The sequence below is a fragment of the Mustelus asterias genome, chromosome 23 (genome assembly GCF_964213995.1).
Source record: "Mustelus asterias chromosome 23, sMusAst1.hap1.1, whole genome shotgun sequence".
Classification (NCBI taxonomy): Eukaryota; Metazoa; Chordata; class Chondrichthyes; order Carcharhiniformes; family Triakidae; genus Mustelus; species Mustelus asterias.
This window is the reverse complement of record NC_135823.1, coordinates 66,057,316-66,081,972: the sequence shown is the minus strand read 5'-3', so window position 1 is coordinate 66,081,972 and position 24,657 is coordinate 66,057,316. Positions and strand designations below refer to the sequence as shown.

The 24,657-nt window shown below is 42.9% G+C and overlaps 1 protein-coding gene and 1 non-coding gene across 3 annotated transcripts; one reads left to right on the top strand and one right to left on the bottom strand.

The window, feature by feature from the left end:
• Positions 1 to 3,137: 3,137 nt before the first annotated feature.
• On the top strand, positions 3,138 to 17,244 carry jpt2 (Jupiter microtubule associated homolog 2). 2 transcript variants are annotated; one of them, XM_078240837.1, is made up of 5 exons: positions 3,138 to 3,241; positions 13,350 to 13,492; positions 14,361 to 14,494; positions 15,653 to 15,695; positions 15,869 to 17,244. In XM_078240837.1, exons 1-5 carry the CDS (start codon positions 3,192 to 3,194, stop codon positions 16,027 to 16,029), a joined length of 531 nt encoding a protein of 176 aa, XP_078096963.1. In that variant the 5' UTR covers positions 3,138 to 3,191; the 3' UTR covers positions 16,030 to 17,244. The 2 variants fall into 2 exon arrangements, with proteins under 2 accessions (XP_078096963.1, XP_078096964.1); XM_078240838.1 differs by having other exon boundaries at positions 3,174 to 3,241; positions 13,353 to 13,492.
• A 2,839-nt stretch (positions 17,245 to 20,083) lies between these two features.
• LOC144510940 (U2 spliceosomal RNA) lies at positions 20,084 to 20,282 on the bottom strand. Its single transcript, XR_013500710.1, has one exon. It is a non-coding gene; the product is annotated as a U2 spliceosomal RNA (small nuclear RNA).
• Between the last annotated feature and the right edge of the window lie 4,375 nt (positions 20,283 to 24,657).

Genomic DNA, 24,657 nt, shown 5'->3' with positions numbered 1-24,657 from the left:
TAAGGGGCAATTTAGCTTGGCCAATCAACCTAACCCACACATCTTTGGACTGTGGGAGGAAACCAGAGCACCCGGGGGAAACTCACGCAGACACAGGGAGAATGTGCAAACTCCACACAGACAGTGACCCAAGCCGGGAATCGAACCCTGGTCCCTGGAGCTGTGAAGCAGCAGTGCTAACCACTATGCTACCGTGTCGCCCTTTCATGGAATCATACAGTGCTGAAAGAGGCCATTCAGCCCATCGAGTCTGCACTGACTACAATCCTACCCAGGCCCTATCCCCATAACCCCATGTATTTACCCTAGCTAGTCCCCACACATCTTTGGACTGTGGGAGACACGGGCAGAAAGTGAAAACTCCACACAGCGACCCAAGCCGGGAATCGAACCCGGGTTCCTGGTGCTGTGAGGCAGCAGCGCTAACCACTGTGCCGGTCATCAGTAGATTCTTAATTCCAGATATTTTTTATTGAATTCAAATTCCACCATCTGCCATCGTGGGATTTGAAACCAGATCCCCAGAACATTAACTGTGATTTCTGGATTAATAATCTAGCGATAATACCACGAAGCCAACGCCTTCCCTTCTACATCATCTATTTTCATGTAAGGTGATCTAGCCTTTAATATTCTGACACTATGTTAGGAAATCTTTTAAACACAGTTAAATAATTCCTCTTTATTCAGGTTCAAAGGCAAGTTTATTACTCAGACACCAAGAGCATAATAACTGTTACAGCTATACAGTAGTTTAATGAAATCTGATTTCTTGCAGACCCAAGCCAAATTGATCAAATTTGGCCTCTGTCAATGTTGAGTTCTGTACTTAGAGGACTGTTCCCTGTTATTTTGTGTACCTTTCCTTTTGTGAGTTACATCACATGATACCCAGAAATGTATTTGAAGCGAGTTTCTTCTTGCCCAGCCACCAAACTTAAGGACCATATCGATGGTTTAACTGTTAAGCAGTTAACATTGCAAAAGGAACAGAATGTTCTACAATTTCAAAGAGCTATGTGATGCTGCACAGGTATTCCATTGTTCTGGCCAAAACCCAATACTCAGACTTGATGTGGGATGTAGCAACGGTCTCAGAGTTTCTACCCCCATTGTTCTGGCCATGTTAACACAGATTCAAATTCCAGTTCCTTCTAACTATAGGACTCAGACAAACTCCAACACGCTACAGCTTGTTCTATAAGCTTTATATTTACTTTGGCGGATTTTGACCTGGCTCTCCAAGGATGGTTCTTAGTCCAAAAGCAAAATTGAGAATATAATTTATTTAAATAGTACTTTTGTCAGATGTCAAAGCAAAATATTGTGGCTGCTGGAAATCTGCTAGAACAGCTAATATTGCCAAACTTACTGTGAATTTTCATTGGCTCTTAGTATTTATACATGTTGGCGCAATTACAAACCATGTTTGTCGTTATTTTGTCCTTCCTTATATTAAGTTGACAATAGTAATGCAAAAGTCTTGTGAAATTAACACTTTTTTAAAAAGTTAGTATAAATGATAGAGATGATAGAAATAGATTCGGAGCGCTTTTATAGTGTTGGTATTGACATTATATGGCAAGAGAAAGCCCCAGATTAATGAGCTATGAAGACATTACTTTGGAATTCTTTGAGGACATTACAAGCACGGTTGACACTGGAGAACCGGTGGATGTGGTGTATCTGGATTTCCAGAAGGCATGCGAGAAGGTGCCGCACCAAAGACATAATGAGACCAAAGACCAATGAGAGGCATAAGATAAAGGTGCACGGTGTTACGGGTAATATATTAGCATGGGTAGTGGACTGGTTAACTAACAGAAAGCAAAGAGTGGGGTAAATGGGTGTTTTTCTGGTTGGCGATCAGTGACTAGTGGTGTGCTTAAGGGATCAGTGTTGGGACCACAATTGTTTACAATTTACATACATGATTTGGAGTTGGGGACAGAGTGCAGTGTGTTCAAGGTCACATAAGACACTAAGATCAATGGTAAAGCATAGTGTGCAGAGGACACAAAGTCTGCAAAGGGGTATCAATAGTTTAAATGAGTGGGCAAGGGGCTGGCAGATAGAGTACAATGTTGGTAAATGTGAGGTCATCCATTTTGGTAGGAATAATGGCAAAATGGACTATTATTTAAATGATAAAAAATTGCAGCATGCTGCTGTGCAGAGGAATCTGGGGGTCCTAGTGTATGAGTCACAAAATGTTGGTTTACAGGTGCAGCAGATGATTAAGAAGGCAAATGGAATTTTGTCCTTCATTGCTAGAGGGATGGAGTTTAAAAACAGGGAGGTTATGATGCAGCTGTATAAGCTACCGGTGAGGCCACACCTGGAGTACTGTGTACAGTTTTTGATCTCCTTACTTGAAAAAGGATATACTGTCACTGGAGGGAGAGCAGAGGAGATTCACTAGGTTGATTCTGGAGCTGAGAGAATTGGCTTCTGAGGAGAGACTAAGTAGACTGGGGCTATACTCATTGGAATTCAGATGAGGGGGGACCTTATAGAAACATATAAAATTATGAAGGGAATAGATAAGATAGGAGCAGGGAGGTTGTTTCTACTGGCGGGTGAAACTAGAATTAGGGATATTGCCTCAAAATAAGGGGGAGCAGATTTAGGACTGAGTTGAGAAAGAACTTCTTCACACAAAGGGTTCTGAATCTGTAGACTTCCCTGCCCAGTGAAGCAGTTGAGGTGAGGGATAGATAAGATTTTTGAACAGTGAAGGAATTAAGGGTTATGGTGAGCGGGCGGGTAAGTGGAGCTGAGTCCAGGAAAAGATCAGCCATGATCTTATTGAATGGCGGAGCAGGCTAGAGGGGCCAGATGGCCTATTCCTGCTCCTAGGTCTTATCTCCTGATCAATGCCTGGTGTTCAGTGAGAGTTACAAAAAGTGGCTCCAGGATTCGAATTGGCCCAATCAGAATGCTCCCTCTGCTGGAGGGCGGGATTAAACGCCCAGCTGCCAGCTCCGTTATCTGGATTGGTTAGTGGTCCGGCCTGATTGACGGGATCACGGTCCAATGGGCGCGGGAATGGCATTGTGGGCGGGACAGGGCGGGGCGAATGTTTGATGGACGTGGCGGTTGACCAATGGGAGGCGGGGGATGTCCCAGCGGCCGCTATAAAGGCGAGGGGGCGGGCTCAGCGCGGCCGTTAGGGAGAGAGCGCGAGCGCAATGACTTCTACCAACACCTTCCAGGGCCTGGAGGATAAAGCCAACTCCAGGTGAGAGAGAGAGAGGCGGCGCTGGGTGGGTCACCGAGCATCCACCACACACCCCTCCCCAACCCGGGGATGGCGGGGAGGGGAGGAGGAGATCGGACGCCTGAGGAGAAAGTTTCTCCAGAGAAACCGGCGGGAGTCACCGGGATCGGGGTTCAGGCAGTCAGCGCCCCCCCCCCCTCCTTTCCCCAGGGGCCGGACTCGCCTTTCAGTCAGCCCCGAGTCGGTTCCCTCCAGTTAGCCCCGGCGCCGTTCCCCCCCCCCTCCCTCTCGGTCAGCCTCCCCCGGGGCTGGTCGGTCCCGAGGCCGGTCTCTTTACCCCCCCCCCCCCCCCAGTTAGCCCCCGGGGGTCGGTCTCCCCTGGGGTAAACCTCCTGCCCCCATCCCCCGCCCCGCCTGTGAGTGACTCCCGCTGGAGTTTCACTCTGACTCACTCATTCTCTTCCGCCCGGGCAGAGTTTGCTGCTTCCTCATCGGGGCTGAGAAACTCGTGGCGATTTTTTTTTTACCCTCCTCCTCCTCTCGAAATAAAATCCCCAACAATCGTGGGGCAAACCCCCCCCCCCCCCAAGCTCTCTGTATCAGACAGAGTTCACATCTGGACTCCCATCCTCTTCCCTCAGCGGCCGCAGCAAATTCTGCAGCTCCTTTGTCACCCTCCTGGACACATTCAGTAGAGCTCAAACACTGCCCGCTATTCACTCCTTCCAACTTGTCCTCCTCATGTGAGCGTTGGCCCTTCATCCTTAGGAATCTCCGGCATCTCTCTCCCTGCCCTGGACTAACCACACTGCCCTTTTGTAGGCTGCTGAGAAAGAATGCTAGATTAGCATTGAGGATTCCCCCCCCCCCCGTATTGTGCTCCATCCTGCCAGAGAACACTTCAATTGCTCCCACATTGTAATGTAGCCATCAGGCTGTGATGCTTTGACTGTACTTGCTCTTAATGATTTTTGAATCATCCCGAGAAAGGCAAATCAGCTATGAGGTGAAGCTGCTGGCTACTGCAGTTCTGGCCTTTTGCGCAGGAAGGAATTGATCAAGAGATGCTGATCTGGGGATATAAATAGGTTTGGCTTTCTCTTTGCTGATGGATCATTTAAACTTGCTGATACTTATGATTTGGTATCTTAAGAGGCAAATGGGGATGTTCACAAGATTAGTTTCACCTCGCCCACTTTTTTCAGAAAATATCCCCTGGAGCACCGTGCCATACCTTTCTTTCACTCTCTGAACTAAATGCAGTATTTTATAAAGAATTTGTCTGAGCACAAAGCATATTCTAATTGGTATTGCCACCTTTCCTCTGGGACTGAGGTTTTCTGCTCAACCCTTGCTAACATAAAGTTAAAGTTTATTCATTAGTCACAAGTAAGGCTTACATTAACACTGCAATGAAGCTACTGTGAAAAAGAGGCCACAGTCCAGTGTCTGTTCAAGTCAATGCACCTAACCAGTGCATCTTTCAGACTGGGAGGAAACCCACGCAGATACTGGGAGAATGTGGAAACTCCCCACAGTGACCCAAGCCGAGAATCGAACCTGGGTCCCTGGTACTGAGGCAACAGTGCTAACCACTGTGCCACCCATGTATTGTTGTCGGAGGTGATGCTTGAGCATGTTCACTGCATTTGTGCTTAACAGCTTCTCTCTTTTTATAGGCTTAAGAAATGTCAGCTTTGGGTCAGTGCCACACTTCATTTGTATGGTATATTTAATGTAATAAAACATCCCAAAGCTTTTGACAACATTATAAAGGAAAATTTGACTGCCCCTTAAGTGGGGTAGATGGTTGGGGCAAGTTTTTAAAGCATCTTGAGGGTGGGGAGATATAGGGAGGGAATTTGAGCACTTGGGGCCTAGGCAAATGAAGGCATAGTCCCTTGATAGTTGAAGGAAAAATCCAGAGCTGTTGTTTCCTTGGGGTAGATTTATTCCGAGTGAAACACTATCTCCTGACTCAACTCTTGTCAGTAAGTGTCTGTGCTCAAATAACCATCCAATCAATGTTTATAGGTAACTTCACTTGATACAATTAACACTAATAGGAACAATTAAAATTGGGAATACTCAAGGGAGTCACTTGAGTCAACACACTAGTCAGATGGTAAGTTCATATCACCGTCAGTCTTGCAAAAGTCAGCTTCTCTGTAATCACAACAGTCATTTTAGATGCACTGCTAAGATGAGGCCCTGTTGGTCTAGTAATCTCCAGGCCAAGAAGTGCAGAGGAGTTCGTGTCCTAATCAACAGTTATCCCTCGGCCAAGCCAAAAATAGATGATCTGATTTTCCAGAGAATCCTAAATTTGTTCCTTCTATATTGGGGAATGGGAAGGGACTCGTCAGCCTTTTTTGATGGCCACTGTTTGGTGATCAATTTAATGGCCTCTGTTCTGTTAAACTTACTAACTTGGCTGTAATAAATTGATTACTTTATTGTAAAATGGTGAAGGTTTTTTTTTTGAGCAGTATACATTCAGTTCCATGGAAGAAATCCCTAGACGGGCAAGCTTGATGAGCCAGATTTAATATGCTGTGATTTTTACAGTCCAATATCTCTTCCAGCTCATAATTATATTAAAAGGGGCTGCTTATGAATATCACCAATTCAGATTCTTTCATCTGTTATAACTATGTCAAAAGCTAAATATGGAAATTGATTCATTTAATTATGATTAGTGGCATAAAATGTGACTAAATTTCTGCATTTTCTCTATTAGTTGTGAAATGGTTTCGTTCCAATATAGGTGTTGAATTTGAATGCTCAACCTCAGTTGTCTGATTACAGCAAGTCCTTGTTTTAAGTTGTAGTTGTGTTCCTGGAACTTGTGACTTTAACTGAAACAACTTTGATTCCTATGAAAACCCATGATTCAATAGGTTTTCAATCTAGATAGCCACATGAACGGTGTGGGAATGGAGGGATACAAAAGAATGGTCTAGTTTGCACCAGGGAGCGGTGTGGGCTTGGAGGGCCGAAGGGCCTCTTCCTGTGCTGTATTCTTTGTTCAATGCTGAAGTGGAGTTGGGTTCCTTTAGGATAGCACAGTGGTTAGCACTGCTGCCTCACCGCACCAGAGACCTGGGTTCAATTCCTGGCTTGGTCACTGTCTGGAGTTTGCATGTTCTCCCCATGTCTGTGTGGGTTTCCTCCCACAGTCCGAAAAACATGATGGTTAGGTGCCTTGGCCATGCTAAACTCTCCCTCCAATGTACCTGAACAAGTGCCAGAGTGTGATGATTAGGGGATTGTCACTAACTTCATTGCAGTGTTAATGTAAGCCTACTAGTGACTAATAAATAAACATTGTTTTTCCCAGACAAGAAATGTGCAAATTTAAATACTGCACCACATATGCAGCACTAGGTGTACCCAGCAGAAATAACATGCACAATAAAGCAAATCACTTAAATATAAAAAATCCTGAATTCAAATTGGATAACACTCCCCAACCTGTTTTGATTGGTAGGGTAATGGCTTTTCTTGCCTCCTTTGTTAGCAGCAGGCACAGAACCAGCACTTGTGGGTGTTTCTGAATTGTGTTTGAGAGGTGGCAGTTTTTCAAGGAATGTAAATTTGTAAAGAAATTACAAAAAAAAATTAAAACTAGACCATTCTTTTGTATCCCTCCATTCCCACTCCGTTCATGTGGCTATCTAGATTGAAAACCTATTGAATCATGGGTTTTCATTGGAATCAAAGTTGTTTCAGTTAAAGTCAAGTTCCAGGAATACAACTACAACTTAAAACAAGGACTTGCTGTAATCAGACAAATTTGAAAATCTTTATAAATTGGAGTATTGAGTATAAAAGTTGGAGTGTTATGGTAAGGTTATATAAGGCATTGGTGAGGCCGAATTTGGAGTATTTTGTACAGTTTTGGTCACCTAGTTACAGGAAGGATGTAAATAAGGTTGAAAGAGTGCAGAAAAGGATCACAAGGATGTTGCCGGGACTTGAGAAGCTGAGTTACAGAGAGACATTGAATAGGTTGGGACTTTATTCCCTGGAGCGTAGAAGATTGAGGGGAGATTTGATAGAGGCGTATAAGATTTTGAAGGGTATAGATAGAGTGAATGCAAGCAGGCTTTTTCCGCTGAGGCTAGGGGAGGAAAAAACCAGAGGGCATGGGTTAAGGGTGAAAGGAGAAAAGTTTAAAGGGAATATAAGGGGGGCTTCTTCACGCAGAGAGTGGTGGGAGTGTGGAATGAGCTGCCGGATAAAGTGGTAAATGTGGGGTCACTTTTAACATTTAAGAAAAACTTGGACAGGTTCATGGATGAGAGAGGTGTGGAAGGATATGGTCCAAGTGCAGGTCAGTGGGACTAGGCAAAAAATGGTTCGGCACAGACAAGAAGGGCCAAAAGGCCTGTTTCTGAGCTGTAATTTTCTATGGTTCTAATGTCCGTCTAGAGTTCTACAGGACAACGTTCCGAGCAGACAGGGAGGTGTTGGTCGGTTAAAGGAACTGTGGTGCACGAAAGCTGTGCGGGACCTAGTCGAGAAGAAAAGGAAAGCGTACAAAAGGCTCAGCTTGGCGAAGATAGGGATTTAGAAGAGTATACGGCTTGTAGGAAGGGACTAAAGAATGAAATTAGGAGAGCCAGAAGGGGTCATGAGAAGGCCCTGACAGGTAGGATTAAGGAGAACCCTAAGGCGTTCCATAAATATGTGAAGAGTAAAAGGATGAAACGTGATGGAATAGGGCCTATAAAAGGTACAGAACCAGTAGAAATGGCAGAGGTGCTCAATGAGTATTTTGCCTCGGTTTTCACAGAGGAGAAGGACCTGGGTGGATGTACTGCGGGCGTGCGGTGGACTGAAAGGATTGAGTATGTGGACTTTAAGAGGTTGTGCTGGAATCTTTGAATGGCATCAAGATAGATAAATCGCCGGGTCCAGATGGGATGTACCCCAGGTTACTGTGGGAGGCGAGGGAAGAGATTGCAGAGCCTCTGGCGATGATCTTTGCGTCGTCGATGGAGACGGGAGAGGTGCTGGAGGATTGCGGATGTGGTTCCTATTTTCAAGAAGGGGAATAGGGATAGCCCAGGTAATTACCGACCGGTGAGTCTAACCTCAGTGGTTGGTAAACTGATGGAGAAGATCCTGAGGGACAGGATATATGAGCATTTAGAGGTTTAGTATGCTCAAGAATACTCAGCATAGCTTTGTCAAGGGCAGATCGTGCCTTACAAGCCTGGTGGAGTTCTTTGAAAATGTGACTAAACACATTGACGAAGGGAAGGCGGTAGATGTGGTTTATATGGATTTTAGCAAAGTGTTCGATAAGGTCCCCCATGCGAGGCTTCTAGAAAAAGTGAGGGCATGGGATCCAAGGGGCTGCTGCCCGGTGGATCCAGAACTGGCTTGCCCAAAGGAGGCAGAGAGTGGGTATAGATGGGCCTTTTTCTAAATGGAGGTCAGTCACCAGTGGTGTGCCCCAGGGATCTGTTCTGGGACCCTTGCTTTTTTGTCATTTTCATAAATGACCTGGATGAGGAAGTGGAGGGATGGGTTGGTAAGTTTGCCGACGACACGAAGGTTGGTGGGGTTGTGGATAGTCTGGAGGGATGTCAGAAGTTACAGAGGGACATAAATAGGATGCAAGACTGGGCGGACAAGTGTCAGATGGACTTCAACCCAGATAAATGCGTCGTGGTCCATTTTGGTAGGTCAAATGGGATGAAGGAGTACAATATAAAGGGAAAGACTCTTGGTACTGTAGAGGATCAGAAGGACCTTGGGGTCTGGGTCCATAGGACTCTAAAATCGGCCCCGCAGGTGGAGGAGGTGGTTAAGAAGGTGTATGGTGTGCTGGCCTTTATCAATCGAGGGATTGAGTTTAGGAGTCCGGGGATAATGATGCAGCTATAAAAGACCCTCGTCAGACCCCACTTGGAGTACTGTGCTCAGTTCTGGTTGCCTCATTACAGGAAGGATGTGGAAAAGATTGAAAGGGTGCAGAGGAGATTTACAAGAATGTTGCCTGGATTGAGTGGCATGCCTTATGAGGATAGGCTGAGGGAGCTCGGTCTTTTCTCCTTGGAGAGACGAAGGATGAGAGGAGACCTAATAGAGGTGTATAAGATGTTGAGAGGCATAGATCGGGTGGACTCTCGGAGGCTTTTTCCCAGGGTGGAAATGTCTGCTACGAGAGGACACCGGTTTAAGGTGCTGGGGGGTAGGTACAGGGGAAATGTTAGGGGTAAGTTTTTCAGAGGGTGGTGGGCGAGTGGAATCGGCTGCCGTCAGTGGTGGTGGAGGCGAACTCAATAGGGTCTTTTAAGAGACTCCTGGATGAGTACATGGAGCTTAATAGGATGGAGGGTTATAGGTAGGTCTAGAAGGTAGGGATGTGTTCGGCACAACTTGTGGGCCGAAGGGCCTGTTTGTGCTGTAGTTTTTCTATGTTTCTGTGTCTTGCCCACAGCAGGTGCTCCTGAAGCTCCAAATATTTAAGTAAACTTTTTGCTGAGGTTGGGGTTCTGACAATATGGATGTTTTTTAAATGTCTTGTAGAGTACAAACAGCTCTCTTTCTCTCTCTCCTTTTCGCCCCCCCCCCCCCCCCCCCATCACCTGATAAGGACCTGGTGTTACATCAAGGGAGCTGGTGTGCAGTATAATGTAAATACATGGTGGTGATACACACCAATGGACACTGACAAGACAACTCTAAATGGAAGCCCTGACTTGGAGGAAATGATCTAAAACAAACAACTTTAAAATGAAACAACTTAAAACACAAACTTGTTATACTGAATTAATCTTGAAGCGGCTGAATTAGTTGGTAACTACTTTGTCAGCTTATCTTGTTTAATTACCATGTGCATACTGAAAGGTGGCCATACTGATCTACATTTAAAAAATTTGAATCTGTTTCGACCTGTGACCCAACTAAGATATTCATGGTAATGAAAGGAATGTTTTGTTTTGTAAAGTCAAACGTGTTTCACTTAAAGGTTTGCATTTGAATTGTTTTTTGGAGTGGAGTTTTTTAAACTCTGAAATGGTGTGCCTCTCAACAAGGGTATGCTCATCCTAACTTATTGAACAGGATAAAGACATGGAGCAATGCATTGTTCTGTCTCAGATGGCCATCTGTTCATGTAGAAATTGCCCTTATTTCATTGGAATTAAGAAAACATGTTTGTCGGATGTTTTATGGGAGACTGAGCATGTTAGTCAATGCTAAAGGCCAGGGTTTGTTTGGAAGTATCAAAGATGCCAAACATTCAACCTACTAAGAGCACTTTATTTTAAACAAAGGATTTGGCTTGTGTTTACTGCTACTACAAGGTTAAGCCAATACCTACTTTAGATATTTTGGAATCTGGTTTGGCTGTAATAAAATGTTCAGTAGAATGGGAGGAGGCACAGATCTATTGTTTTATGCTCACCTGGTGAGGTACGTTTTTGTATTTGGCATGTATTAATGTACATCGCCCCAAATTCTTCGTGTCCTCCATGTGGAGTAATGGTGAATATAAATTCCAGGCCTTTACCAATTCACCACTATGGGAAATGATGACAGTTGTCTGATCTGTTTGGCTTCTGAAATTTGTCGTGGATTTGAGCTTGAGCACATACTGAGCTAATGGGAATGAATTGAATGCTGCATGTTTCCTTCAGTTGAAATGCCATCTGTTCAAATGAATGTTCAAAAGATATTGAACAGAGTTCTTGTCCCATCCTGACCAATATTTCTCTCCTCAGCCCTAGAAAGGAACAGATCATGTTGCTGCTTGAGCCATTGTTGTAATGGCTGCTAAATAATTTCCCCCCTCGGTACAACAAAAATATTGTTTTAATCTTCCTTGGCATTAAGATTTGCAGATAAGTGGTCAAGTTCATTTCACCTTGTGTGAAGAGTTTAAAACACTTGGTTTTCTGAATCTCTTCAGTTGTTACACTCTTGAGCCTGTTAAGTCAATATTTAATGCCTGGGTTTTGTTTATCGGGCGGCATGGTAGCACAGTGGTTAGCACTGCTGCTTCACAGCTCCAGGGTCCCGGGTTCGATTCCCGGCTCAGGTCACTGTCTGTGTGGAGTTTGCGCATTCTCCTCGTGTTTGCGTGGGTTTCCTCTGGGTGCTCCGGTTTCCTCCCACAGTCCAAAGATGTGCGGGTTAGGTTGATTGGCCAGGTTAAAAATTGCCCCTTAGAGTCCTGGGATGCGTAGGTTAGAGGGATTAGTGGGTAAATTAGCGGGTAAAAAAAAAAGGGATTAGCGGGTAGGGCCTGGGTGGGATTGTGGTCGGTGCAGACTCGATGGGCCGAATGGTGGCCTCCTGCACTGTAGGGTTTCTATGAATCACTAGATTTGCTTTGGTTAGTTACAACTCTGAATAAATTCAATATTAAGTGGTAACTAGTTGTATCTAATCTGAGTAAACCTCTAAAGCAGTCAGACTCTTATGATGTTTTTCTGTGGACTCTGGACTTCCATTGTTTCAGGTTGACACCACTTAAAGTCTATTTGATTTATGGTACCATGTTGAAATTGTGAATGACACGAGCACTTGCACAACACTGTTTAGGGTGAAATGATTTTTCTGCTTGCAGAGGCTATGCTTATTTGATAGTGTTTTTGTATTAGTTTACTTGGATTTTGTATGCATAATATCCAACTTCAATAGTTTATCATATCATTAAGCCCATATACAAGTTTATTATAGATATCAGCTTGCAGTCAACTGACTTGTTTCTGTAGTGTCCAAGTCATCTATTCTGCAAAATTTCCCTGTTTCAAAACCATATTGAAACTTACAAGTTAGGAGCTGGGGTAAGCCACTTGGCCTCTTAAGCCAATAAGGTCATAGCTGATCTGATTGTAACCTCACTCCACATTCCCACCCGCCTCCAATAACTTTTCGCCCCCTTGCTTATGAAGAATCTATTAGCTTGTCTGTCTTGAATGGACAGCCACTTATTTTAACAATAATTCCATTCTAGATTCTCCAAGAAGAAACATCCTTTCCAAACAGTAAGAGCTGCTGAAACTTAACAATCCCATTTGGGTATCAAACCATGTGGATCAATTTGAAACTGAGCAGCTTAAATAAAAGTAACCTAACTCGTGTGACCCTGTGTTTGAAGGTTAAAAATTAACCTGAAATACAGACCCTAGATTTTGTTTGTGGTATAAATTTCAAAATAGGGGAGCATCATGTCCCTATTATTAAATGACAATTGTATAACAGAATACTTCACTAAAAAATTGCCACATCAGAATGATTCTGATGTTTTGCAGTACAAGTGATATTAATGCTGCAGTCAATTTCCTTATGATTCTACTTGTGTATAGGCTGTCTCATGGCATGTGGGTGTCACTGGCAAAGGTGATGTTGCTCATCCCTAATTGATCATGTGGAACTGCTGCAGTTTATCTGGTCAGGTACACCTGGAGTGGTGCTAGACGAAGGGTTCCACAAATCTGATCCAGCAACAGATCTGTGAATCCAAGTCAGGTGGTGTTCAACATGGGAGTACTGATATATCAACTGAAGGGGATGGTGTGGTATTTGATTTATTATTGTCACATGTATTAACGTAGTGAAAAGTATTGTTTCTTGTGTGCTATACAGACAAAGCATACCATTCATAGAGAAGGAAACGAGAGCGCAGAATGTAGTGTTAGTCATAGAAAAGAGTTAGAATGACGTTTTTAAAGCATAGAATTAGAAGGTATGCTGGGCACAGCTTGCAAGACGTCGCCACGCTCCGGTGCTATCTTGGATTCTGGTCGGTGGGTTTACTTGTGTTTGACTTGATGTAGTGAGACTTCATGGAGTCCAGAGTCAATGTTGAGGACTCCCAGGGCATTCCACTGCTGACTGTATAGCATGGTGCTGCTGGGTCTGCCCTGCAGTGGGACAGGACGTGACCAGGTATATTAGTGAACCATGTGACAATTTTGGGTCTTCATTCTGGAATTTAGCTTTCATTCCAGATTTTCATTAATTAAATTTGAGTCTGGGTAACCAGGTCACAAGCTGGGCCTGTGGGTTTTTCTAATGTACTTGATGGGAGGGGTAGTGAAGATGACAGCTGATAAAATGGAGCACTAGTGTGATAATAAATCTTGATTCTTTTGTTCCTCATTAGCAGAGTACTCAAACCACCTGGTGGTGCTTCCAGTAACATATTTGGTGTCCCTGATGTGCCATCCACTAAACCCCATAAGATGGCATCCAACATCTTTGGTCCTCCCGAAGAAACATCATTGCCAAAGAGATCTAATCCTCCGGGTAAGGAGATTGAATGGCACTAAAATCTTTATGCTGTCTTTCATGGATGATTACTGGTATTGGATGTACACATCCTATAAATGTGTGTGTATATAACATCAGTTTGTAGATACGTGATGCAACTTGCTATAGTCTGCAGGTGTCATTAGTGGCTGAATGGACAGTCAGAGTTGATCCTGCTGAGGTCTTATTGGTATTAATAATGCAAACATGAACGGTCATTGTGTGCTGAAATGTTAACTTTCTGCTAATGCTCTCCAGCCTGCTTGAGCACTTCCAGCATTTAATGATTTTATTGTGGCAAACTTTAGTGACCTCCAGGATGATCAAAATTGTGAAATATATTTGAGACTAAACACAAATCGACTAATATCTACTGCTGAGTGGAAATATTTTTCCTCTTCTACATTTGGTTGCTAATTCCCAAGAAACTAAATTTAGAATCATAAAATTCCGACAGTCAGAAGGAGGCCATAATGGCCCATAGAGTCTGCACCAACTCTCTGACAGAGTCCCACCCAGGCCCATATGTTTACCCCCACTAATCCCCTTAACCTACATATCTTGGAACACTAAGGAGCTTTTTAGCATAGCCAATCCACCTAACCTGCACATCTTTGGACTGTGGGAGGAAACTGGAGCATGTGGAGGGAACCCACACAGGAACAGGGAGAATGTGGAGTTTGCACAGTCACCCAAGGCTGGTGTTATGAGGCAGCAGTGCCTCCCTGCTGCTCCTTAAGTCAATTCCCTTAAGTTATGACTGACTGAAGTTATCCACCATTTTCAGGCAGAGCTTTCAAAATCGTAAACTTGCTGCATTGATGTAATGTTAACTAAACTGCATTTTCTTTTTTGACCTTCCTAGGTGGAAAAAGCAGTGGTATTTTCAGCGAAGCGGAGCCCGTTCCTTCACAATCACCTGCTGTTTCAGTTGATCAACAGAGCAATGACCACTTGGGGGAACCAGCTGTAGTTCGAGTGCATCCAAATAAACCAAAGGTACAGATTATAAACATGGCGTTATGTTGAGTTGCTGTAAGGACCAATATTAACCCATAGCAGGGGTTCCAAACCTGGGTCATGACCTGACCCCCCCCCCCCCCCCCCTGGATTGCAGGAGGAGCAATTGGGGTTGCGAGTCTAGGCAGCAATGACAGCTGTGGAGTGGAGACTCAGACTTGACTGGATGGGCTTTGAGGCCCTCTTAAGAATGCACTGTTTTAAAAATCTGAACATGGCCTAATCCAATGAGACTTAATTGCTGACCTCACTGGAACCCTGCAAAATAGTTGGAGTCTTGAGGGTTTTTTGTACTTGTTTCACTACTGTTTGAACCCCCACTCCACTCAAAAATAAAACACCTGTTTCTTACCCCCCTCCCCTTCCAATTGTCACTCTGGCATCACACCAAAGTTTGGGAAGTATTGGCCTAAAGGGCTATTAACATAGTTGGCTCTACCTTGTTTAAAAAAAAAAATCTGGTGTTATCTAGATTTAGTTCATGTATTAGTGTACTGCTCAGAGGGGAAAGAGTGCCCTTTTTGCATCTAGCAATTAATGGCCCAAAATTCTCATTTCCTAGGCGAGTTCCATCTAGAATTATGGAGAGAAGTGCATTGACTGCCAATTATGAAGTGTTAATCAAGTATTTTCTGAAATTTGTCATGAGGTGTGGGTGTCACAGGCTAGGTGAGCATAGATCACATTAAATATCAATGGATACCCTGCTTTGAAGATTTGGAGTAAAAACACTCTTGCATCTACAAATACCCAGGTTACCATGTGTCCAACCATGAGGCTGGTGCTGAATTTGAATTGATCAGATTGTCTTGGAATATAAAGTTGGTCTTTGTAATGGCGAACATGACAACTACAGTATCATCCTTCCTTTAGGGAAGGAAGTCTGCCACCCTTGTCTGGTCAGGCCAACACGTGACTCCAAACCCAAAGCAATGTGGTTGACTCTCAGCTGCTCTCTGAAGTAGCCTAGCAAGCTACTCGGTTCAAGGGCAATTGGGTGTGTAACAACAAGTGCTGGCCTTGCCAGTAAAGCCCACATCCCAATAAAATATAAATAAAGCTGTCTTAATGAGTTTAATTTATTATATATTGCAAAGCAACTCGATTGCGCTAATGAACCTCTAACTTTTTAAACAGGATGCAAACATATTCTCTACTGATGCAGATGAGGAATTGAAAGGTGAGCCTACATTACAATGTATTGATGTAATTGGCATGTGATGGGCATAAAATTTTATATCTAAATATCTGAGCATGAAATAACCATAATGCCTTCACTTTAAATGGCAAATTGAATGTAAATGCTATGCAGGAGTTGATGCAATTGGTCATTAACACATTAATAATTTCTAGCTGAAGAGCATGAAAAACAAGAATGTGAAGAGAAGAAAGATGAAGAAAAGCCAAAGGAGCCCACAGTGGATGACTATGAACCTCATCTCGGTCCACGTCCACGATCCCATAACAAGGTTACCCAACCTCCTGGTGGCAGATCAACACTCTCCTTGTTCTGAGCAGGCTCGCTCCTCTGACTCCAGTTTTTTTAAGTTCTGCATGGAACAGCAGGTTAACTTGTTTAAAAAAAAATATTTTTGTCCATTTAAAGAACATTTTTATTTTAAATGCAGCTTTTCATTTCAATAAGAATTTTCTGTCATAAGTATTCTACAGCTTAAATCATTGTCACACTAGAGAAGTATAAAATTATAGAAGCTGCATTGTAAGATAAAATAATGTGAGTTTGTCTATGCTAAAGTATAGGTATTAGAATATCCCTAGTGTTGAATTTCATTTTGTCCTTTGCTGCTACTCGTGTCTGACTCCATCAGGTGTTTTTGGAAAAGTGAGCTGGGATGAATGTTGGGACTATAATAGATTACATATTTTTTTAATATTTGGAATGAGTTTGATCAGAATTGTCCAATCATGTAACTGTTGCCTTAGTTGATAAAGTTGTGCAAAATCTGCAAAGATAATCACCGGATTCCTTGGTGTGATTGTAGCATATACCCATTATGGACAATTCAGAATCCTGGAGTGTCCTTACTTTGACCTGCTGTGTGCTGGAATACAATATTGAACATTGTTACAATGGTAACATTTGAACTTAAAACATGATTAGTTTAGAATATTTATTTTCTTGAAACATTAGACAAAGGTTTCCTTGTGTATGCTTGGTCAAAAATCTCACTGGGTTTTTGATCTTGGTTATCATGCAAAGGAAATCTTCCCAACAGGGTTCCATTTGAAGATTTAACTCTAAGGCAAACTTTAAAGCCTATGAAAATCATTGCAAGTTTTAATTTTGCTGATGGCTTGTTGCAAGTATTTAACTAGGCAGGCATAGGATTGTAATACAATGACTATCAAATCCATACTTAATGTACTGAAAGATTGCTGTAATTGATCCTCAATCACTTTCTATATGCAATTTTGATACAACACTGCTATATGTAGTTTTGTAGCATAATTCTATCCAATGCTCCACTCTGTTCCCAGTGTGCATTTTGTATTGGCTGCCATGGATTCTAGCTTCTGCAGCAGTATTCAAGGTGCTTAACTGATGCCTCTCTTTATACCTCAAGGGATGTACTGGAAGTCGGGATGCAATTGTTAATTATTGCCAGTGAGGAAACTTCTTTCTGTGCCTTTTAATGCAACCATTGTATTTGGATGCAGATAACTGGATGGCAACAGCCAAAAATAAAACTTATATTTTCTAGCCTCTACCTGACTGGTAAAATCAGATTTGCCTTTGATCTAAATTGACTTTGTAGTGCTACTTTCATCTTCACAGTCTGAGCTGATGTCCATTCCAACTTGCCCTGTATTTCCTCCATTGCTATAATATGCTACAATATTCTAAAGCAATTGCTGACCTGAAACGTTGACTGTTTGCACAGATGCTGACGGACCCTGAGATTTATTTAGTACCTGTCTCCCAGAATTGGCACTTTCCACTTGCTCTAATGAGACTGGAAACATTTTTCTAGAGTTGAGCAGTGAAGTGTTCTGCATGCTAGAGGACAAGACTTGATTCTGATTAAAAGATGACAGGTGGCTGTTGTGTAAATGTAATTACCTGAAGTGAAATTTCACTTTTTGAATGCATCAAAGGTATATCAGCTAGAGATTCATGTGGTGCCATCTTGACCAGAAGTGCAAAGCCCTACCACCATTTCCAATGGGCGCAATGTCATGCTAGCTATGTTTTGTAGAGCAAAGCTGGAAGAGTTTATACCACAAGATTGTGCTTGTCATGCTGAAGTATCCAGTCATTTGACTGTAATGCCAGATCTCCAAATTTAGGCAACACCTGCACAGTTGGCCTCTGATCACTCTGCAAAAAATAAAAAGCTGCAAGCTGAGCCCACAACCTGTGAAGCTACTATCTTGTCAAGTGATGTTTTTGAATAACCTTTGGCTACAGGTTAGACAGTTGCTGCAGTACCTGCTAAATCATAACAGGAGCTGGCATACAAGACTTCATGTGAGTGGGTGGTCTGCGCATCAGCCAGTTGTAAAGTCTGTTACCACAGCATGGACCTACCCTCCATTTCACAACGTCCAATAATAAAGGCCACAAGCAAAAACTTGGAACTATTTAACAAGGTAGGTATTTTGCAAATCAAATTGTCAATGACATTCACCCTTGTGTACTCCTTACTGCCCTAGAAACTGGGATGGCCTTGAAGTACACCTGTGAGCAGCTCTAAATCCTTGAGCCTGGCAGCAAACTGGGCTGGCTGAGAGCCAACAGCAATGATGATGGCAGAGTGGTGGTAGTGCAAGCACAAATGTCATCAAGTGCACCAACTTCATCTTCCACACAGTCTGACATAACGCCTCAACAAATCCTCATGAGCTCCACTACACTGAACTGAACTACACTGAGACACTATATCCCTGGGCAGCAGGCAGGAATTACAGATCTCATGACCTCCATCTCAGCTTGCACTGCAAACTGTTGGGTGGATTATGCCAGTGCTGCTGTGCATTTGGACAACCACTGGACTTTGCATCATAGCTGGTGGTTATGATGTTGATGATCATTTCCACTTCCACAGTGGAAATGATGCACTCCAGAGCTCTGCATGGTTCCCTCCTGGCCCTCTCCATGCTCAACCATGACAGGCGGAGATTTGACAAAACCAAGGGCCAAGCATCTCGGTGCAATTCTCTCATGGTGATATATCTGTGGCTTTGTCTTCCAGCAGCTGACATAGAAATAGTCTTCCTGTCCTGATAGGCTGTTCCCTATTCCTCCACGCACCCCTCTTTTTTCCCCCAACCCCCAGCTGATGAACAAGGGCTTCCCTTCAAGGTGAATATAACTTGCCCCATGAACTCTACCTTGGTCGCGAGCTTCTAGGGTAGCACTGTTAAACTTGATAGTGTGCTCTTAGTGCTGTGCAATTATGCTTTCTGCAACGTTCCCAGTCAAATATTTCAGCCGTCACCTCAGCATTGCAGTTCAAGAGTCTGCCTTTGTGATTCTCCTTGTGATACTGCATGGTGCAGAGGTTGCAGGCAGTATTTGGGCAAGAAGACTAGTGTGCACTGTTCAGTCCAGTCATTCAATTTCTAGCCTGAGTGCTGAATCTGAAGTGGCATCAGGAAAATAGTGGGTAAGGTTGGATGATGGGAGGTAATTTGTTGCCCATGAAGGTCAAACTGGCCCGGTGGCATTTCCTGATGTCCATACTCCAGTCACTGAGAAATTAGGAATGTATATTGCTGACAAGCCAGCTCTTTCTTCAAAATGCAAAGTGCTTGATGTCGTAACATTTTGGAAGTCAAATGTTTTGTTTGATGTGGAACAAGAGAGCTGGAGGTAGAGCTGTATCAGTAGCAGATCTGCATTGGAAAAGCCATGCTGAAAATCATACTGATTCATTTTGAGAGCGTTGTCCAAATTGATGCATAAACTTCCAGTGATTAGAGCAAAAAGCAAATTTCCCAGGCAAATGGAAGTTGAACTAGAAGTGACATGACAGCAGTTTACACTAAAAAGGTAATTGAATAGAGGAAAGGTTTCTGCCTTTATGAAACTGCAGGATAACTTTCAAATAGTGTTTGCCAAGGGTTAATGAGGGAACAGGAAGGAACAAAAATGCAAGGAAACTTGATGTGCAAGCATGAAACTTAATCAATATGCAAATAACAAAGTAGTGCAGCATCTGACTGCCAAGTGAATGTACTACTGCATAAAGTAGCTACCTCGGTTGATGCTGTATAACATACCTGTAAGGAAGTCTTTCCAGTGTCTGTTAACTATTGCCCCCCAATGTTGACCTTCCTTTCTGCTCTAACTTTTGAACAAGTTGCTCCCCAAATAAGAGTGTGGGTTTCTCTACTCAAGCTCTAATTGGGTTTCCATTCACAGCACCAAAATGAAATGGCCCCAACCGAAGGTTAAAAATGCTATCCATTGTAATCATGTTGCTTTAGTATTTTTTTTTGTTTTTATTCCAATTCAATCAAATAAAGTCCAATTCAGAGTCTCAACAAGTTGAGACATTCCTGATCCAAGCTGACAAGACAGGGCTCTCGCCTCCTGTCTTGGGCTTGATCTACATGATCCAAGCTGATTGGAGTAGGCATAGCTCCTCCTCCAAGGCTTGATCTCATTTGCATCTTAGCCAAAGGGCCAAGATGCTGCTTTTAAAAATTGCTTCAAATAAAGCTAAAATATAACCTAATGACTTCAAACAAGCACAGCATGTCAATACTACACTTGATCTTAGCCAAAAGGCCGAGAAGTAGCAACATTTCTATATTTGGATTGTAAATCTGAATTATGCTAAATTTTTGCAGAAATTTCATGAGCCTGTATCTTAATGATTTGCACTTTACATCTCAGCCTGAACTTGTGTTATAGACAGTCATAGTCATACAGCATGGAAACAGGCCCTTCGGCCCAACTTGCCCATGCTGCCTTTTTTTTTTAAAACCCCTAAACTAGTCCCAATTGCCCATATCTCTTTGTACCCATCTTACCCATAAAAGACAAAATTGCACCCAATTCTACTACCTCTGGCAGCTTGATCCAGACACTCACCAACCTCTGTGAAAAAATTGCCCTTCTGGACACTTTTTTGTATCTCTCCCCTCTCACCTTAAACCTATGCCCTCTACTTTTAGACTTTCCTTTGGGAAATCATATTGACTTTCTAGCTGATCTATGCCCCTCATTATTTTGTAGACCTCTAAGATCACCCCTCAGCTGTCTATGCTCCAGAGAAAAAAAAGTTCCAGTCTAACCAGCCTCATTATAACTCAAACCATCAAGTCCCAGTAGCATCCTAGTAAATCTCTTCTGCACTCTTTCTAGTTTTAATATCCTTTCTATAATAGGGTGACCAGAACTGTACACAGTTACATGCCATTTTCCTTCTGAGTTAAATGGTAGTAGCCAAATTCAAAGGGGTCAATGTAGAAAAAGCAGCAGGGCCAGACTTGTTTTAACCTAGCTCCTTAAAAGATGTGGTAGTGACCATTGTCAATAGTTAATAGGATAGTGTTTGATGATTGGAAAAGGACCCTTTTACTGCAGTACAGAAAACGTCAAGTGGATGTCAGTTTAAAAAATATTGTACAGAACCAATACTGGAAAATAGGTGAAAAGTGGAGAGTTGCTGTGGACTTGAGTGCCTGAGACTGCACTTGTGATTATAATGAGAAAGCTAGCCTGTCCCTATGACATCTGACAGGTGTCTAACTCTTGTTTGGGCCACCCAAGTCACAGGTCCAAAGGAAGGAGCCAATAAAAGCAGTCAACTTAACTATTAGGCTAGCACATCCACATTAAACATGCCTTTTGTTAAAACAACTGTGGGAAAACCATAATTTTGGATATAAGCCAAGCTGATACAGTCAAAGATCTTACTTTGGAGAGTTATTACTGGGGGAAATGGGGTACCACAAGACACAGGAGGCACTAGGATTTTGGCAAATGGCTGCCTGAAAACTCTAATATCAAACAAGTCACCAAAGATATTTCATGTTTCTCAGCAGTAAACTTCCCTGCAGCTATTCAAACATCACATTGGGTTTACACTTTTTACCAGGTTCAGGTCTAGCTCCTAACTCTACCCCTGTGAAGGAACCCTGGAACTTTCAGGGCAAAGTAAAGGCTGAACTCAGCTGAGCAGAGTCCTCCATTTCTATATGGAATAAAAACTTGCTTTGACAAAAAGGTGTGGAGAAAGATCATAAGGATGATGCCCTGCCTGAGGTAACTGAGCTATGGTGGAAGATTGGGTGGCTCAAATGAGTATTTGCTGGACAAATGAGACACAACTGATACAAATACTTGTTGAGGGCATAGAGGTCATGGTAGTCGGCAGAATGTTTGCTGTGATAGTTATGGAGAAATTAGGATCACCCATCAGCAGCTTTATATTCAAAAGTATAATTTTTCCATAGAGGGTGATTAACCTATGGAACAGGCACAGTAAGAAGTCTCCCAACACCAGGTTAAAGTCTTTTTATTTAGAATCACAAGCTCTCGAAGCGCTGCTCCTTCATCAGATAAGAGGAGAGGTAGGTTTCACAAACACGGCATATATAGACAAAGGCACACTTGCAAGATAATGGTTGGAATGGGAGTCTTTACAAGTACAGACAGTGCAAATGGAAAGAGGGATAATCACAGGTTAAAGAGGTGTGAATTGTCTCAAGCCGGGACAGTAAGACTTTGCAAGCCCCAGGCCAGATGGTGGGGGTTACACGTAGTGTGACATGTACCCAAGATCCCAGTTGAGGCCATCCTCATGCGTGCAGAAACTATCAGTTTCTGATGGAGTAGTACTCCGAAAGCTTGTGATTCCATATAAACCTGTTGGATTTTAACCTGGTGTTGTGAGACGACTTGCTGTGCCCACCACAGTCCAACACCGGCATCTCCACACCTATGGAACAGGAGGAGACCGAAGACATTTTTCTTTCAAAAATTCTCACCACCTTGAATACTGGATGATCACAGCATTTAAAGCAAGTTATTTCTGGATAGTATTTATAGTGGCTGCAGGAACAGTAAGCAACCTAGACAGCCAGTCTGAACATTGTGCGTGATCCAGGACTAACCATGAAGGTGGAGACTGAAGTGGAAGATTGATTATTATTCATAATAAATTCATGTGGAATCTCCATCATTTTAATGAAACACCAGTAATCTGTAAACTAGTCACAGCACAATAATGCTGTGTAACTTAAAACAGTAAGAAGTCTCAGATTAAAGTCCAACAGGTTTATTTGGTTTCACAAGCTTTCGGAGCGCTGCTCCTTCATTAGGTAAGTCGGAGATGGTATTGTGAGACTTCTTACTGTGCCCATCCCAGTCCAATGCCGGCATTTCCACATCATAAATTGAAATATTCACAGGATTCTTTGTAAAACTTTTAACTCATGAAAGATAAGCCACATTGAAAAATAAGAATGATAGTGGGGGATTCAGCAATGTTAGTGACATTGAATGTCAAGGGGCAATGATGAGATTCAGTCCAAAACCAAATTACTGCGGATGCTGGAATCTGAACCAAAAGAGAAAATGCTGGAAAATCTCAGCAGGTCTGGCAGCATCTGTAAGAAGAGAAAAGAGCTGATGTTTTTGAGTCCAGATGGCATTTTGTAAAAGCTAAAAGGCATAAAAAGGTGACATATTTATACTGTAGAGTAAGGGAATGAAAGATGAGTCATAGCCACAAAACCAAGGGGAAAGGCTGCTAATGGCAGTCCATAGAGAGAATAGAAGGTGTGAATGGCCAAACGGCAGAGAAGCTGAAATCAGAGGGATTTGATATCTGTGACAGATGAAGATGTAGGGGGAGGGGGGCAATGGGTGGGAGAGAGGTAAAATGGAGAAAAAGAGGGATAAAATACAGGGAAAGAGTGGTGGGGGGGAAGAAAAATAAAGCCAATGAAGAGATAAAAGGTAGGGAACAGTTAAAAATTAAATAAAATGAAAACAAAAAGGGTTGAGGTGGGGTCGAGCTAATAATCTGAAGTTGTTGAATTCGATGTTGAGCCTAGCCGGAAGATGAGATGCTGTTCCTCCAGTTTGCGTTGAGCTTCACTGGAACATTGCAGCAGGCCAAGGACAGACATGGGAGCAGGATTGTGTGTTAAAATAGCAAGCAACGGGAAGGTCAGGATCATGACTGCACACAGACCGAAGGTGCTCAGCAAAGCGATTACCCAGTCTACGTTTGGTCTCTCCGATATAGAGGAGACCACATTGGGAGCAGCAAATGCAATAGACCAAATTGAAACCAGCCTCCCATCCATTGACTCTGTCAACACTTCCCGCTGCCTTGGCAAAGCAGCCAGCAGAATTAAGGACCCCATGCACTCTGGACATTCTCTCTTCCACCTTCTTCCTTCGGGAAAAAGATACAAAAGTCTGAGGTCACGTACCAACCGACTCAAGAACAGCTTCTTCCCTGCTGCTGTCAGACTTTTGAATGGACTTAACTTGCATTAAGTTGATCTTTCTCTACACCCTAGCTATGACTGTAACACTACATTCTGCACTCTCTCATTTCCTTCTCTACGAACGGTATGTTTTGTCTGTATAGAGCACAAGAAACAATATTTTTCACTATGTTAATACATGTGACAAATCAAATCAAAAGGTGCAAGTGAAACGCTGTGTAACTTGAAATGAGTGTTTTGGACCTTGAATGGTAAGCATGGAAGAGGTAAAGGGGCAGGTGTTAACATCTGCGATTGCATGGGAAGGTGCCATAGGTGATGGCCATTCGCACCTTCTATTCTCTCTATGGACTGCCATTAGCAGCCTTTCCCCTTTGTTTTGTGGCTATGACTCATCTTTCATTCCCTCTTTCTGTGCCTTTTAGCTTTGACAAAAGGTCATCTGGACTCAAAACGGCAGCTCTTTTCTCTCCTTACAGATGCTACCAGACCTGCTGTGATTTTCCAGCATTTTCTCTTTTGGTATTAGATTCAGTCTTGTTGGTGATGGTCATTTCCTGGCACTTGTGTGTTGTGAATGTTTTCTGCCACTTGTCAGCCCAAGCCTAAATATTTCCAGGTCTTGCTGCATTTGGACCTGGACTGCTTCAGTATCTGGAGTCGCTAATGGTGCTGAACATTGTACAATCATAGTGAACATCCCCATT